We start from the raw sequence: 14,429 nt of genomic DNA on the forward strand, positions 1-14,429 counted from the left end.
TTTGATCCCTTAAAGGCCTTTTGTAATACCTGTAAGAAGCAGGGACACCTAACTGTATCTTGCCCCCAAAACAAAGCCCCTAAGGCACCCAGTACAGCCACTCCTGGGGCAGCAAGTATACAAATGGGATCAGAGGTGTACCCTGAGCAAATCTGGGAACACACTGAAGCAAGTTTAGTCTCCTTGGGAGAAGTGGAGTTTGCCACTGTGGCTGTGTGGCCCCCCAACTTGAAGAAATACTTACAGTACCCCTGGGTGAATGGAACTAGGGTAGAAGCTCTGAGGGATACAGGTGCCAGTGTCACTATGGTGAAAGACACACTGGTTTCCCCTGAGCAATACTTGATTGGGAAGTCTTACCCAGTCACCAACGCTGACAGTGTCACCACTAGTCATCCCATGGCCATGGTAACATTAGGCTGGGGGGGGGGTTACTGGCCTGAAACAGGTAGTGGTCTCTCCAAAGTTGCCGGCTGCATGTCTGCTTGGAAATGATCTGGAAACCTCAGCCTGGGCTGAGGTTGAGTTAAAGGCCCATGCAGCCATGCTGGGCATCCCTGAATTGGTGTGTGTGCAAACCAGAGCACAGAGCAAGAGGAAGGGTGAAAAAGTAGGTTTGGAGCCTGGAATAATGGCCCAACCAACCAAGAGGAAGGGCAAGAAGACTGGGGGACCAGCTTCTGTACAGCCAAACACTCAGAACCCCTCTCCCCCTGGAGAGGATGTAGATACCTCTGAGGGAACTGAGTCCATGGAGCTTGACCCTTACCAGGTTGAACTCTTGGGCCCAGGGGGACCCTCTAGGGAAGAGCTGTGCCAGGGTCAGCAAGACTGTCCCACTCTTGAAAGCCTGAGACAACAAGCTGCTTCAGAAGCCAGGGGAGATGTCAGTGGTACCCATAGAGCTTATTGGGAAGAGGGATTACTGTATGCTGAGGCAAGAGACCCCACTCCTGGAGCCACCAGGAGGGTGGTAGTGCCACAGAAGTACAGGGAGTTCCTCCTAACTTTGGCTCATGACATCCCCCTAGCTGGACATCTGGGGCAATCCAAAACTTGGGAAAGGTTAGTGAGTCACTTTTACTGGCCCCAGATGCACCAAAAGGTGAAGGAGTTTGTCAGCTCCTGTGTTACCTGTCAGGCCAGTGGCAAGACAGGTGGCCACCCAAAGGCCCCCCTCATTCCACTACCAGTGGTGGGGGTCCCCTTTGAAAGGGTAGGTGTGGACATTGTGGGTCCACTCGAACCTCCCACAGCCTCAGGGAACAAATTCATTCTAGTAGTAGTGGATCATGCTACTAGGTACCCTGAAGCAATTCCACTTAGGACTACTACAGCTCCTGCAGTAGCCAAGGCCCTCCTGGGTGTCTTCACCAGGGTGGGTTTTCCTAAGGAGGTGGTTTCAGACAGAGGTTCCAACTTCATGTCTGCTTACCTAACACACATGTGGAAAGAGTGTGGAGTGCAGTACAAGTTTACTACACCCTACCACCCACAAACCAATGGCCTTGTTGAGAGGTTCAACAAGACATTGAAAGGTATGATCATGGGACTCCCTGAGAAACTCAAAAGGAGGTGGGATGTCCTATTACCATGCTTGCTTTTCGCCTACAGGGAAGTGCCACAGAAGGGAGTAGGTTTCTCACCCTTTGAACTTCTGTTTGGTCATCCTGTAAGGGGACCACTGTGTCTTGTAAAGGAGGGCTGGGAGAGGCCTCTGCAAGAACCCAAACAGGACATAGTGGACTATGTGCTTGGCCTAAGGTCCAGAATGGCTGAGTATATGGAAAAAGCATCCAAGAACCTTGAGGCCAGCCAGGAGCTCCAGAAGCACTGGTATGACCAAAAAGCTGCACTGGTTGAATTTCAACCAGGGCAACAGGTGTGGGTTTTGGAGCCAGTGGCACCAAGGGCTCTCCAAGACAAATGGAGTGGCCCTTACCCTATCCTAGAGAGAAAGAGTGAGGTCACCTATCTAGTTGACCTGGGCACTAGCAGGACACCCAAAAGGGTCATCCATGTGAACCGCCTTAAACTCTACAATGATAGGGCTGACATCACCATGCTGATGGTGACTGATGAAGAACAGGAAGCAGAGAGTGAGCCACTCCCTGACCTCCTATCCTACAGCCCAAAAGATGGGTCAGTAGATGGTGTGATTTTCTCAGACACCCTCTCTGCCCAACAGCAGACTGACTGCAAGCAAGTCTTGCAACAATCTGCTAGCCTCTTTTCCCTGACCCCTGGTCTGACAAGCTGGTGTACCCATGATGTGGACACTGGTGACAGTGCACCTGTCAAGAACAAAATCTATCGACAGTCAGATCAAGTCAAGGAAAGCATCAAAGCTGAGGTCAGCAAGATGCTGGAGTTAGGGGTCATTGAGCCTTCAGAGAGCCCCTGGGCTAGCCCAGTAGTTCTGGTCCCCAAACCTCATCAACAGGGTGAAAAGAGAGAGATGAGGTTCTGTGTGGACTATAGAGGGCTCAACTCTGTCACCAAGACAGATGCTCACCCTATCCCAAGAGCAGATGAACTGATAGACAAATTGGGGGCTGCCAAATTTCTCAGTACCTTTGACTTAACTGCAGGGTACTGGCAGATTGGCATGGCCCCAGGAGCAAAAGAAAAGACAGCATTCTCCACCCCTGATGGGCATTATCAGTTTACTGTGATGCCCTTTGGGTTAAAGAATGCCCCTGCCACCTTCCAGAGGTTGGTGAACCATGTCCTGGCTGGGTTGGAGTCCTTTAGTGCAGCTTATCTTGATGATATTGCTGTCTTTAGCTCCACCTGGCAGGATCACCTGATCCACCTTGGGAAGGTTTTAGAGGCTCTGCGGAGTGCAGGTCTCACTATCAAAGCATCCAAATGCCAGATAGGGCAGGGCACTGTGGTGTACTTGGGCCACCTTGTAGGTGGAGGCCAGGTACAGCCCTTACAACCCAAAATCCAGGCCATCATGGACTGGATAGCTCCAACAACCCAGACCCAAGTCAGGGCATTCCTTGGCTTGACTGGGTACTACAGGAGGTTTGTGAAGGGGTATGGGTCCATTGTGACCCCCCTCACAGAACTCACCTCCAAGAAAATGCCCAAGAAAGTTAACTGGACAGTTAGTTGTCAAAAGGCTTTTGACACCCTAAAAGAAGCAATGTGCTCAGCACCAATTCTAAAAGCTCCAGATTATGCCAAGCAGTTCATAGTGCAGACTGATGCCTCTGAGCTAGGGATAGGAGCGGTCCTATCCCAGACCAATGATGAAGGCCAAGACCAACCTGTTGCTTTTATAAGCAGAAGACTACTCCCTAGAGAGCAGCGTTGGAGTGCCATTGAGAGGGAGGCCTTTGCTGTGGTTTGGTCCCTGAAGAAGCTGAGGCCATACTTGTTTGGCACTCACTTCCTAGTTCAAACTGACCACAGACCTCTCAGATGGCTAATGCAGATGAAAGGGGAAAATCCAAAACTACTGAGGTGGTCCATCTCCCTACAGGGAATGGACTTTGAAGTGGAACACAGACCAGGGACTGCCCATGCCAATGCAGATGGACTTTCCAGGTTCTTCCACTTAGACAATGAAGACTCCATAGGACAAGGTTAGTCTCATCACCTTTCGTTTGGGGGGGGGTTGTGTGAGAAAGTGCCATCTTTCTTGCATGGTATGCCCCCACTTTTTGCTAAATTGCTGAATGTACTTCGATTGAGTGTACCCTGGGTTCCTGCCAATCAGGTGCCCAGGGCCTATGTTCCTTCCTTAAACCACACAAACTCCAAATTGGCAAACCCTAGCCACATGTCAGCCCCTAGTAAATGGTACCCTAGGTACCCAGGGCCTTGTGACCAGGGAAGGCCTCTAAGGGCTGCAGCACTCATTGTGCCACCCTCAGAGGCCCTGTACCCTTACACACACACACTGCCCTTGCAGGCTGAGTGTCTGGGTGCAGGACAAAACAAAGAGTCGACATGGCACACATCACTGTGTACCATGCCCATCACCTACACTGCCAAGGCATATGTCAGCCACCCCTCTAGCTGGGTGCATTACGCCTATGGTGTGGGCACAGGAGCAGGAGCCCTGTGCCCCTACAGTACCCGGGTCCATTCCTGGGCACTGTAAGTGCAGTGCTGTCATTTAAGAATACATGGTGCTGAGAGCTTGTCAAACACGAGCTCCACAGCACCATATTGGCAACACTGAAGCCTGGGAAGTTTGGTATCAAACTTCTCAGCACATTGAACCCACACTGATGCCAGTGTAGGATTTAATGTACTAAGCACCCCAGAGGGCATCTTAGAAGATGCCCCCTTACAGCTAACTTGCAATCCACGTCTGCTCTGAGGCTGCCCAGGCTGCCACACAGCAGACACGTTGCTGGACCCCTGGGTGGGAGAGCCCCTGCTCTCCCGGGCCTGCAACAATGCACATCCTGGGTGAGGTGAGAAATCTCCTCCCCCAGGATGAGCAAAGGGAAGCTTCAAAGGCATGCCGCCAGTTGGAGTTTCCCCAGGCCACTGCAACCCCCCACTCTGGCGGGAAGCTTGGCCGGAAACCCCATACAAGGACAGGGGATGTGCCAGCCTGCCCACCCCACCCCTCAGGTGGGGGAGGCGAGGTGAAGCACATCTCCGGGCTCTCGCCATCTTGAAGATGGGAGGCCCTACCCTATCAGGATTAGGCTACTGCCCCCCTCCCACAGGAGAGAGGCAGGATAGGGGGTGTACCCACCCCAGGACAAGGACCCATTGGTCCCTGGCCTTCACCTACCTGTAACGCCCCTAAATCTAGTATTTAGGGGCCCCCTGAACCTTCCTTCCTCAGATTCCAGATAGAAAAACGACAAGAAGAGCAAGAAGAACAAAGACCTGCCCTGCAGCTGCTAAAAAGAGAAGAAGACACCAACTGCTTTGGCCCCAGCCCTACCGGCCTGTCGACTCTCGAACCTGCACCAGCGCGGCATCCCACGTGGCCAGCAACCTCACCAACCCCGGAGGACCTGGCTACCTTTTAGCTCTAAGCCCCTGGGACTCCCACGAGTAGAGGCTCTACTCAAGAAACCTACTTGCTATCCCTGGCACCAGCCCGGGACCGCGGACCCAACACACTCTGCACCAGCCAAGCCTGGCCAGTGCCGGAGTGGACAAAGACCCAGAGGACGACCCCACGGCGACTGTGACCCAGAGTCCGGCACCCAAGGACCCCCCTCGACATCCCGGAAGAAGCCTGCAGCCTCAGAACCAAGTGCCACCCCAGCCGCGATCAACCAGAGGGTAAGATTCCCGACGTCAAAAGGCACCCCTGCACCCGGCGCCCTGCGACCCCCTGTGCCCAATCCTGGGGTACCCACCTAACCTACAACTACCCAACTTACCTCTCGAAGTGGTGGTGGCACCTGAAACCTCCTCGTCCCCGAGCCTGCAGCCTCTTTCCAAACCGGAACATTCCCATTGATTTCCATTGAGCGCCCTAAGGCTCAAAAGCACCCTGCACCCAGCCGCCCGAGTGGCCCTGGCAGTGCCCTCTCTACTCTAACCTACTTCCCCACTTGCCCTGAGTAAGTGACCAGGAGCCCAGCTCCCACAGCCGCGTGGCTTGCCAGACAGCAGCCACCAACCAAGGCCCCCCTATCCCTCATAGGATAACATTGGGCCCAACTCTCTCTGCACCCGGCCGTCCTGAAACCGCTGAGGGTGAACCAACTGTCCCTACCTGACACTGGGGGACCCCTGAGTCCATGCCCGGAATTTCAACACTACCAGTCGAGTACTTACCCTTAAACCGCTAACTTCATTTTCCTCATAGGGTAACATTGACTGGCTTTTTCTTCAAAAATCTTCTAAGTGTGAACTTTTCAAAACTGCAAAAATTCACCAAAAATCAGCCAAGTGACAAAAACGAATTTACTCACCTGCTCCTAGGTGAGCTCCCAGTGCTGGATCTTGGTGCCCAGCCCTGACTCTGAAAAGTGTTCACAACTATACTTACTTCTAACTCATTTTTCTCCCATAGGAAACCATTGCCTGCTTTTCTGTGAAATTTCTTCTAAGTGTCTACTTTTGCAAATTTGAAATATTCTTTTAAAATCGTACCATTTCTGCAAACGAAATTACTTACCTGCTTTTGATAAGGACCCCAGTCCTGGGTCTAGGCACCCAGTCCTGGATTACTAAAGTAACGATAACGTACTCTACCTGCAATTTGAATTTCTTGCCATAGAGATCCATTGAATGTTTTCTGTGAAATATTTTCTAAGTGCTAACTTTTGAAATAGCTAAATATTATCTAAAAATCATTACAGTTATTAAGTCGACTTTCTTCACTTGATTCTGAATACTGACCCCAGGCTGGTTCTAGGATCCAGACCTGGAATTCCAAAAGTAATCTGAAAAGTAATTTATTACAAATAACCTGAATTTACCATTGAGCTCAATGCATTGTTATGTTTAGGAAATAGGATTGTTTATTGCAACCAACTGTGACTGTTTACACAAATTTATTGCTTGAAACAAAAGTATTTATATTCAACCTCTCATTCTGAGAAAGTATATTTTTACCCCCTTGTGGTTCTAAAAATAAAACAAGCATATATTTTATATATACAAATCATTGGCCTAGAGTTCAGTTATTGAGTGTGTGAAACCATTTGCTGACTGAGTGTGTACAATAAATGCTTTACACTGTCCTCTGGTACTGCCTTACTGCTCGACCAAGCTACCACTTTTGAGAGTAAGGTCATACCTAACTTTGACCTCTATCAGCCTCTGGGGGACTGTGGACTCTATACACCCTGTACCTATTAGGGAACAGTATATACAGAGCCACTTTCTCACACCTTCAAATTGTAACATTCTAATCTGGCAGAGTGCATACAAACACCAAGCTAGTATGATATCTCTTGGAGCGATTAAAATACCATATATAAAATAAACTTTATTTTTCTCAAATTTTACCTTCAGTGTAGCGCATGCAGTATAATTAACATTGGGTAAAATCTCTACAGGTTCCTTAAACATCACTCGGAATGTATTTGAGGATCCATCACAGCTAAACCCGGTGTCGTTCTGACCCAGCACCGTATTGCTGTCTGTGTGGATAATCTAGAAGACAGATTGGTGGGAGAGGTTAGCAAGATGCATACAATATAGTTCATGTAGTAGTTAAAATCATGTTTATTAGAATTCAGAAATCACTGGGGGCATTCAAACTAAAGCCCCAAAATCTTAACTCCAATCAAAACGGTTCTTGTAGATTTATTTTACAATCTGATGCAGATGACGTTGGTAGTCAAGTCATGGTGGTGAGACAGATTGTAGTTTGTAAATTCATAGGGAAAAATTCTAAACAAATACTGAGCACCCAAATAACTAAAAGCTCTTTTAGAGAAAAGTCTACTAACGTAAACACAGTTTTGAAGAAAATAATATTTAAAACAAGGCAAATAAAGATGAATTACAAAGATAGAGGGCCTCGTAGAGTATCTCAGTTAGGGAATTATAGTTTTAATAAACATTCTGGTAGAAAAAGTGAGCTTGGGAGACAAAGTTAGGGAAAAGCAGTCTAAGAAAATGGTTAAAAAGAGGAATGAAAGTATTGAATCCTGTTCCACAATCACATGCAGAATAAAATGGAAAAAAAAGAACAAATTACTTACCTTTGGTAATGCTTATTCTGGTGGATCCAGCATCTGCCTGTGGATTTCTCACCTTTTGAATTATCCCAATGCCCAGCATTCCACTGAAACCTTTCTCCTCAACACTCCCACGTCGTCAAGGACGTCACAATGGTATGGCTCTGCACGCCACTCCGCGTGACGTAATCGGAGCAATAAGAAAACCTCGTCAGCATGCTGATGTCAGTCCCACCCATTTCTTACGTGCCTTCAAGGAGAAAGGGTGAGCCGCAACATTTTCACAAGTCTACACTGCATACAAACACAGCCAAAACTGGAAATTCTTCATCATAGGCATTTCCTAGTGCCAAGCATCACATGATTCCAACAATAATTCACATAAAATATACATTGATTATTTTTCGGTATAAGCAGACAGGCAACGGGGAGGCAGGTGGGTCAGTGAGAATCCACAAGCAGATACTTCCACCAGAACAGCATTACTGAAGGTAAGTAACTTGTTCTTCTGATGGATACATCTGCCTGTGTATTCCTCACCTCTTGAATTGAATCCCTAGCAGTCCCCCTCCCGGCTGAGGGTGCCTGCCTGCCTATACCAAAAAGTCCTGCAGCACAGAAGGTGCAAAATGGCCGTCCCTCCTCACCTCAGAATCCAAGCAATAGTGCTCCGCAAAAGTGTGGACCGAGGCCCAAGTTGCCGCCTTACAAATGTCTACAACTGGGACACCTCTAGCTAATGCCGAAGAACACTTCGCTCTGGTAGAATGAGCGCAAATACCTTCAGGAGGCTCCTTCTTGGCCATGGCGTGGCAGATCTTGATACAGAGGAGGATCCACCTGGACAGCATTCTCTTGTGGACAGCCTTGCCCTTCATCATGCCCACATAACCAATGAAGAGTTGGTCATCCAACCTGAAGTCCTTAGTCCTGTCCAGGTAGAAGCTGACGGCCGTTTTGGAGTCCAGGGGGTGAAATCTCTCCTCCTTAGAAGGGTGAAGATAGAAAGTGGTTAAAGTGATGGACTGCCCCAAGTGAAAAGGAGTGACCAACTTCGGCAGGAAAACAGCTCTGGTCCTAAGAACCATCTTATCTGCATGGAATGAGGTAAAAGGAGGCTTGGAGCGAAGAGCCTGCAACTCACTCACCCTCCTAGCAGAAGTGATTGCAACCAAAAATATAATTTTAAACGCTAGGAACCTTAAGGGAAAACTATGTAATGGTTCAAAGGGTGAACCCATCAAGAAAGTGAGAACCAAATTCAAAACCCACTGAGGCATGCTGAAAGGAGTGGGAGGAAACCTATTTGTGAGACCCTTAATGATCTCATAACTATAGGCGATTTAAACAAGTGTTGATCTGGTAAACAGAGAAAAGCCGACAAGACAGACAAGTAGCCCTTAACAGTAGCTACTACACAACCCTGTTGTGCTGGGGGAATGAAAGAAACTTAGAACATCAGACAAATGGGCCTGCAAAGGATCAATAGCTCTCTCTTTACACCATTTAACAAATTTGCTCACCTACCAGAATAGACAGATTTGGTGGCGTGTCTCCTGGCCGATAATATGACATCCACCACATCCAGTGGGAAAGAGAAAGAGCTCAGGATGCCCGTTCAATCTTCAGGCATGAAGGAGCAAGCTCTGGAGGTGGGGGGTGTAGAACCTGCCTCTGCAACTGTGATAGATGGTCTGCCCTTAGAGGAAGATGGAGCAGAGGGTGCAATGAGAGGTAAAGAAGGTCTGTGTACCACACCCTTCGCAGCCAATCTGGGGAGATCAATAGGACTTCGGCCCGGTCTTGGCGAATCTTCTTCAGAACTCAAGGAATCAAGGGTATGGGAGGAAACGTAAAAAGAAGCTGTGAGCCCCAATCTAACTGAAATGCATCCTGCAACAATCTCACATCGGATACTGGAGACTGCAGAACGACGTGCAGTGCGTGTTCTCATGAGTAGCAAACAAGTCCCACTGAGGAAACCCCCACATCCTGAAAATGCGAAGGTGCACCTCTAGATTTAGACACCACTCGTGATCGGCCAAATACGGCCGACACACTGTCCGCACGCACTTTCAGTTCCCCGGCCAGATGATTTCCGATCACGCAATCTGATGGTCCTGACCCCAGGTAATATGTATAAAGAAGAACGGCTTAGAGGGATCAATCTCTTATTTATTTACACACAAGAAACAATTAATTTTCTTGGCAATCTATTTTTTCTTATATCAAAACTTTCAATAATTATTTTTCAGAAGCGGATATCTCTTGGTGGACATCAGAGTACTTTACACGTAATATATCCATAGACAAACACAAAAAAAGTTCATTACACAACAACCTCTATATACAACTTCATACAACATATATACATCTTATATACACAACAATGTATCACACATAAATTCCCCTGACTATTGCTACAAATATGTACACTTCTTATTCACTGTAATACATTCAGAGGTAATCCTCTTGGCGTCAGAGGTATTACTCCTCTCCTGATTTATTAATATGCGCCAAATAACTAATTTCTTAGTCAACCCAATCTGTGGACTCCTCATAGATCAGTGTGTCGACGCGTTCGCGTTTCAGCCTCCAATTATTTGGCTTCCTCAGGACGGGGATTACAGTCTATCTGTAATTAATCCGAGCGAATCCCTCGCAAGGGGCAGCTCTAGGTCAATTTTTCGTCTCAGCGCCTTAGTGTGTTTGCTGAAGTCAAAGATCGCCTACTGTTCGTCCATTTAGTCTCAGCAACGTCTTCCAGTGATTATCGTTGCGATATCCCGTCATTCAAGCCGACGCTTCTTCCAAAAGCTGAAAACCGCATGGACTGCTGCACTGCCCACGGACGTATAAACGTTCGCGTGCGTCAGTGCGTGATGGAATTACGTAAGTTAATTAGAAGTAAACAGAGGACTAGTCTCTTCGTTGCACTCTCAGGTCCCGCATACAAGACCCAGGGCCAGTGTCACAGAGCCTCCCTGCAAAGAAGATATGACCCTACTGCTCCCGGTTTGTTTATGTACCACATCGCGGTAGTGTTGCCCGTTAGGATGTGAACCGACTGACCGCAAAGGGAGGGAATGAAGGCCTTGAGAGCCAAACGTATTGCCCGCAACTCCAGAAGACAGATGTGAAACAATTTGTCTTCTAGAGACCAAAGACCTCTGACCTCCATATCCCCCAGGTGGGTTCTCCGCCACCGGAGAAGGTGATTTAAACGGCTTCCCTTGGGACAGGTTGCCTGGAACACTCCACCACAACCGCTCAGCTGCAGTGTCTCAAGAGATTCTGACCACCTCTTTGAGAGCCCCGCTGTGTTGAAACCACTGCCTAGGAGGCACCACTGGAGGGCCATCATACGCCAGCGTGCATGGTTGACCAACAGTATGCAGGAAGCTAACAGACCGAGCAGACGCAAGACCTTCAGGACTGGAACAGCCGCTCCATTCTGAAAAAGTGGAATCACAGCCTGTATGTCTTGAACCTCTGTAGAGAGGGGAAGGCGCGACTTCCAGTAGTGTCCAGTACTGTCCCTATGAACAGATTGCGCTGAGAGCGCACCAGGTGAGATTTGGGTACATTTATGGAAAACCCAAGTCGAACAACAGTTGCGTTACTTGCAAATGATGCAACGCCATCTCTGGAGACTTCGCTTTGAGAAGCCCCGCGATTGAGACCCGAGGTGCGGAAGTAAGGCAGAGCGGAATGACCACAAACTGGTAGTGTTGAGACCCCACCATAAAACGGTGATACTTCCAATGCGACTTCAGCAAGGGAATGTGAAAATATGCATCCTGTAAATCGATCAACACCATCCAGTCTTCCTTCTGCAGCACAAGAAGAATCTGAGCCAGGGTCAACGTTTTGAATTTCTCCTGTTTAAGTTAAAAATTCAAAACCCTGAGGTCTAGGATCAGCCTCAAGCAGCCGTCCTTTTTGGGAATCAAGAAGTACCGGGAGTAGCATCCTTGAACCCTTTCCTGCTTCGGAACCACCTCAATGGCACCTTTTTGCAGCAATGACAGAACCTCCTGCAGAAGAGGCAGAAAGTGCTCTTTCGAGCACAAGCACTAATGGGGAGGGAAAGGATGGGGGAACTCCCGCAAGGGTAGGGCATACCCATTCTCTGCTATGTTCAACACCCGGAAATCTGTAGTAACAGACCTTCAATGTTGAAGAAAATGGGACTCCCATCCTCCCACTGGACAATTATGTTCTAAGATGGTGGAGCTAGAGCTGCTTCCCTGACGCACCAGTTGGAGGGGCAGAAGAGGAGGAGGATACCTGCTGTCGCACAGCACCCCGCAGACAACTTCTGCCCTTTTCCCTATAGGATCTGTACAAGGGATTTGCCTGCTGTTGCAGCAGCTGTTGCCTGGCACGTAAGGACAAGCTCCTCCCAAAGCCACGAAATGTGCAGAACTGTCAAAAGTTCCTGGGCTGAGACTGAAGTTCAAATGCTCTTGCTGTGGCTTTACTGTCCTTCAAGCGCTACAGCGCTGAATCCGCTTTAACCCCAAACATGCGAGATCCAGCGAATGGCAGATCCAGTAAATTAGCTTGGACGTCAGGAGAACCTTGAACCACACAACCAGGCGTGCCTCCTAGTAGCCACAGACAATCCCACTGCCCTGGCTACCGAATCAACAGAGTCATGACCAGACTATTACCTGGCGGGCAGCAGCTTGGACATCAGACAGCACCTCTGGGAAACGCCCTTGCACCTCCTCCGGCAATTTTAGGACCACCTCCCTGGCAGAGTCCATGAGGGCATGGATGTAGCAATCCAAAAGGCAGGTGGCATTCATTGACTTGAGGGCCATACTCCCAAACGAGAACACCTTCTTTGCCGATTGCTCCATGAGTTTTGAATCCCTATCTGTAGGCATAGATGGGAAAGAACCTACAGACTGCATCGAAGAGCACAAAGCCTGGACGACCAATCTTTCTGGCGAAGGATGGGTGGACAGAAAAGCAGAATCCCCTGGAGCCACCTTATACCTTCTTGCCCCAGATCTGGACACTGCTGGAGCAGACATCGGCTTCTGCCAGACGTCGATAATGGGCTCTGTCAAAGTCTCATTAAAGGGAAGTAAAGACTCTGAAATAGAGGAAGGAGAATGGAGCACCTTTGTCAGGATATTAGACTTAAACCCCGCTGTAGGAAGAGGCAATTCCAAGAGGTCTGCAGCCTTCCTGATCACAGTGTGATAAGTGGTCATCCCCTGCATCGGCAGACACTTTGGAGATGAAAGCTCAGGAGAGGTATCCAGGCCACTAGCCTCCTGTAAAACTTCAAAACCTGGGTCACCATCCACAATCTCTCCATGCTCCTCCTAGTATGCTTCTTCCTCAAATAGTCTTTGTGCCTCTCTCCGAGACCTCATCCTCGGAACATGCGTCAGCGGTGCCAGACGCAATGCTGGTGACTTCGGGATCAGCGTCGAAGGGAGGTCCACAGAAACAGGAGTCAATGCCAGTCGAGGTAGAGTCAGCGTTGGTTCGGAAACAGACGGCACCGGGGATGAACCATCCAGTGGTATTCACCACTCCAAGGATTGCACAACCATCGAAAACCTTGTCGTCGGAAGAGGCCTACTCCCTGGAGCCATAGGAATGAAAGGCAGGAGAAGTGTCTGAGGAAAGTGAGGTGGCAAACCTCCCAGAGAATATGCCAACGGACCCAGGGGGCCAACAGGCGCACCAGTAGGGTTTGCTGCTCCGCCAAACATCGCATTAAAAAAATGCGACGGTTCCATACCCGGAGTCGGGAAAGAAGACTACATCGGATCCAGTACTACAGGCTCTGAAGCCGCTCGGGGAGGCTCCAAATTTGGCTCCGGCGCCAGAGACGCCGGAGCCAGAGGTGGAGTGGTCGACCTTGGCAATGGTGAAGGTGTTGCATTTCCCTGAGCTGGTGGAGTAACTGCTCTCGGAGATGGGGCCGAAGTCCCCTCAGGGGAAGGGGACAGAGAGATCTCTGATGAGCGACGCTGAGAACCATGGTGCTTCTTTTTCTTATGTTTCTTCATCAACCTCGAAGTATGTGGAGTCGGTGACTTCGAACAGGTCCTTGACCTCCTGCTACCCCTTTTCTGCTTCTTGTCCTTGGGCCATGAATAGTTTTGCCTCCTTCAGCTCTTTAGGATTCAGGCGCTTGCACTAAGTGCACGTCCCTACGTCGTGGTCCAACGAAAGACACCATAAGCAGTCTTCATGGGGGTCAGTGATGGACATCTGGCCCCCACATTCTCTGCATGGCTTGAAACCCGATTTTCCTGGAGTAGTAATCCTCGATGGCTACAAAGTCACAACAATCTGCAACAAAAACTCCCAGAAATGGAGAGCTTAGGAAAGAAACGTTATGCATGTACAGCGCAGAAAAAAAGGGGAACTGACGTCAACATGCCGGGGTCTTCTTATGGCTCCAATGACGTCACGCAGAGTCGCGTGTGGAACCGTTCCATTGTGACGTCCTCGTCGATGTAGGAGAGCTGAGGAGAAAGGTTTCCGTGGGATGCTGCGCATTGGGATAATTCTAAAGGTGAGGAATCCACAGGCAGATGTATCCATCAGAAGACCTCTGGGTAGGGAAATAAATAAATTCTGAAAATAGTTGAAGACATGGTCCCATAGAGGCTCTGTTCTCTTATTTAAAAAAAAAAAAAAAAAAAAGGAAAAGGGCACATTGAAGGCATGATGAGAGAAGGGATGGAATGTAAGGGGGACAAAAGTAGTGGGGGACGGTGGAAAGGAAAACAGAGGTAATTACCAAATGCCAGCCCAACCGCGAAACAA

General features: G+C 48.9%; 1 protein-coding gene across 1 annotated transcript in view; it reads right to left on the reverse strand.

Moving 5' to 3' along the window:
* BTBD2 (BTB domain containing 2) overlaps window positions 1-14,429 on the reverse strand; it is a 231,232-nt gene that overhangs the window by 24,197 nt on the left and 192,606 nt on the right. The window contains exon 8 of the mRNA XM_085636939.1: window positions 6,949-7,095. Coding sequence (XP_085493065.1) covers window positions 6,949-7,095 — 147 coding nt within the window. The remainder of the gene's footprint in view (window positions 1-6,948; window positions 7,096-14,429) is intronic.

This window comes from Triturus cristatus, chromosome 12 (assembly GCF_964204655.1).
Source record: "Triturus cristatus chromosome 12, aTriCri1.1, whole genome shotgun sequence".
Classification (NCBI taxonomy): Eukaryota; Metazoa; Chordata; class Amphibia; order Caudata; family Salamandridae; genus Triturus; species Triturus cristatus.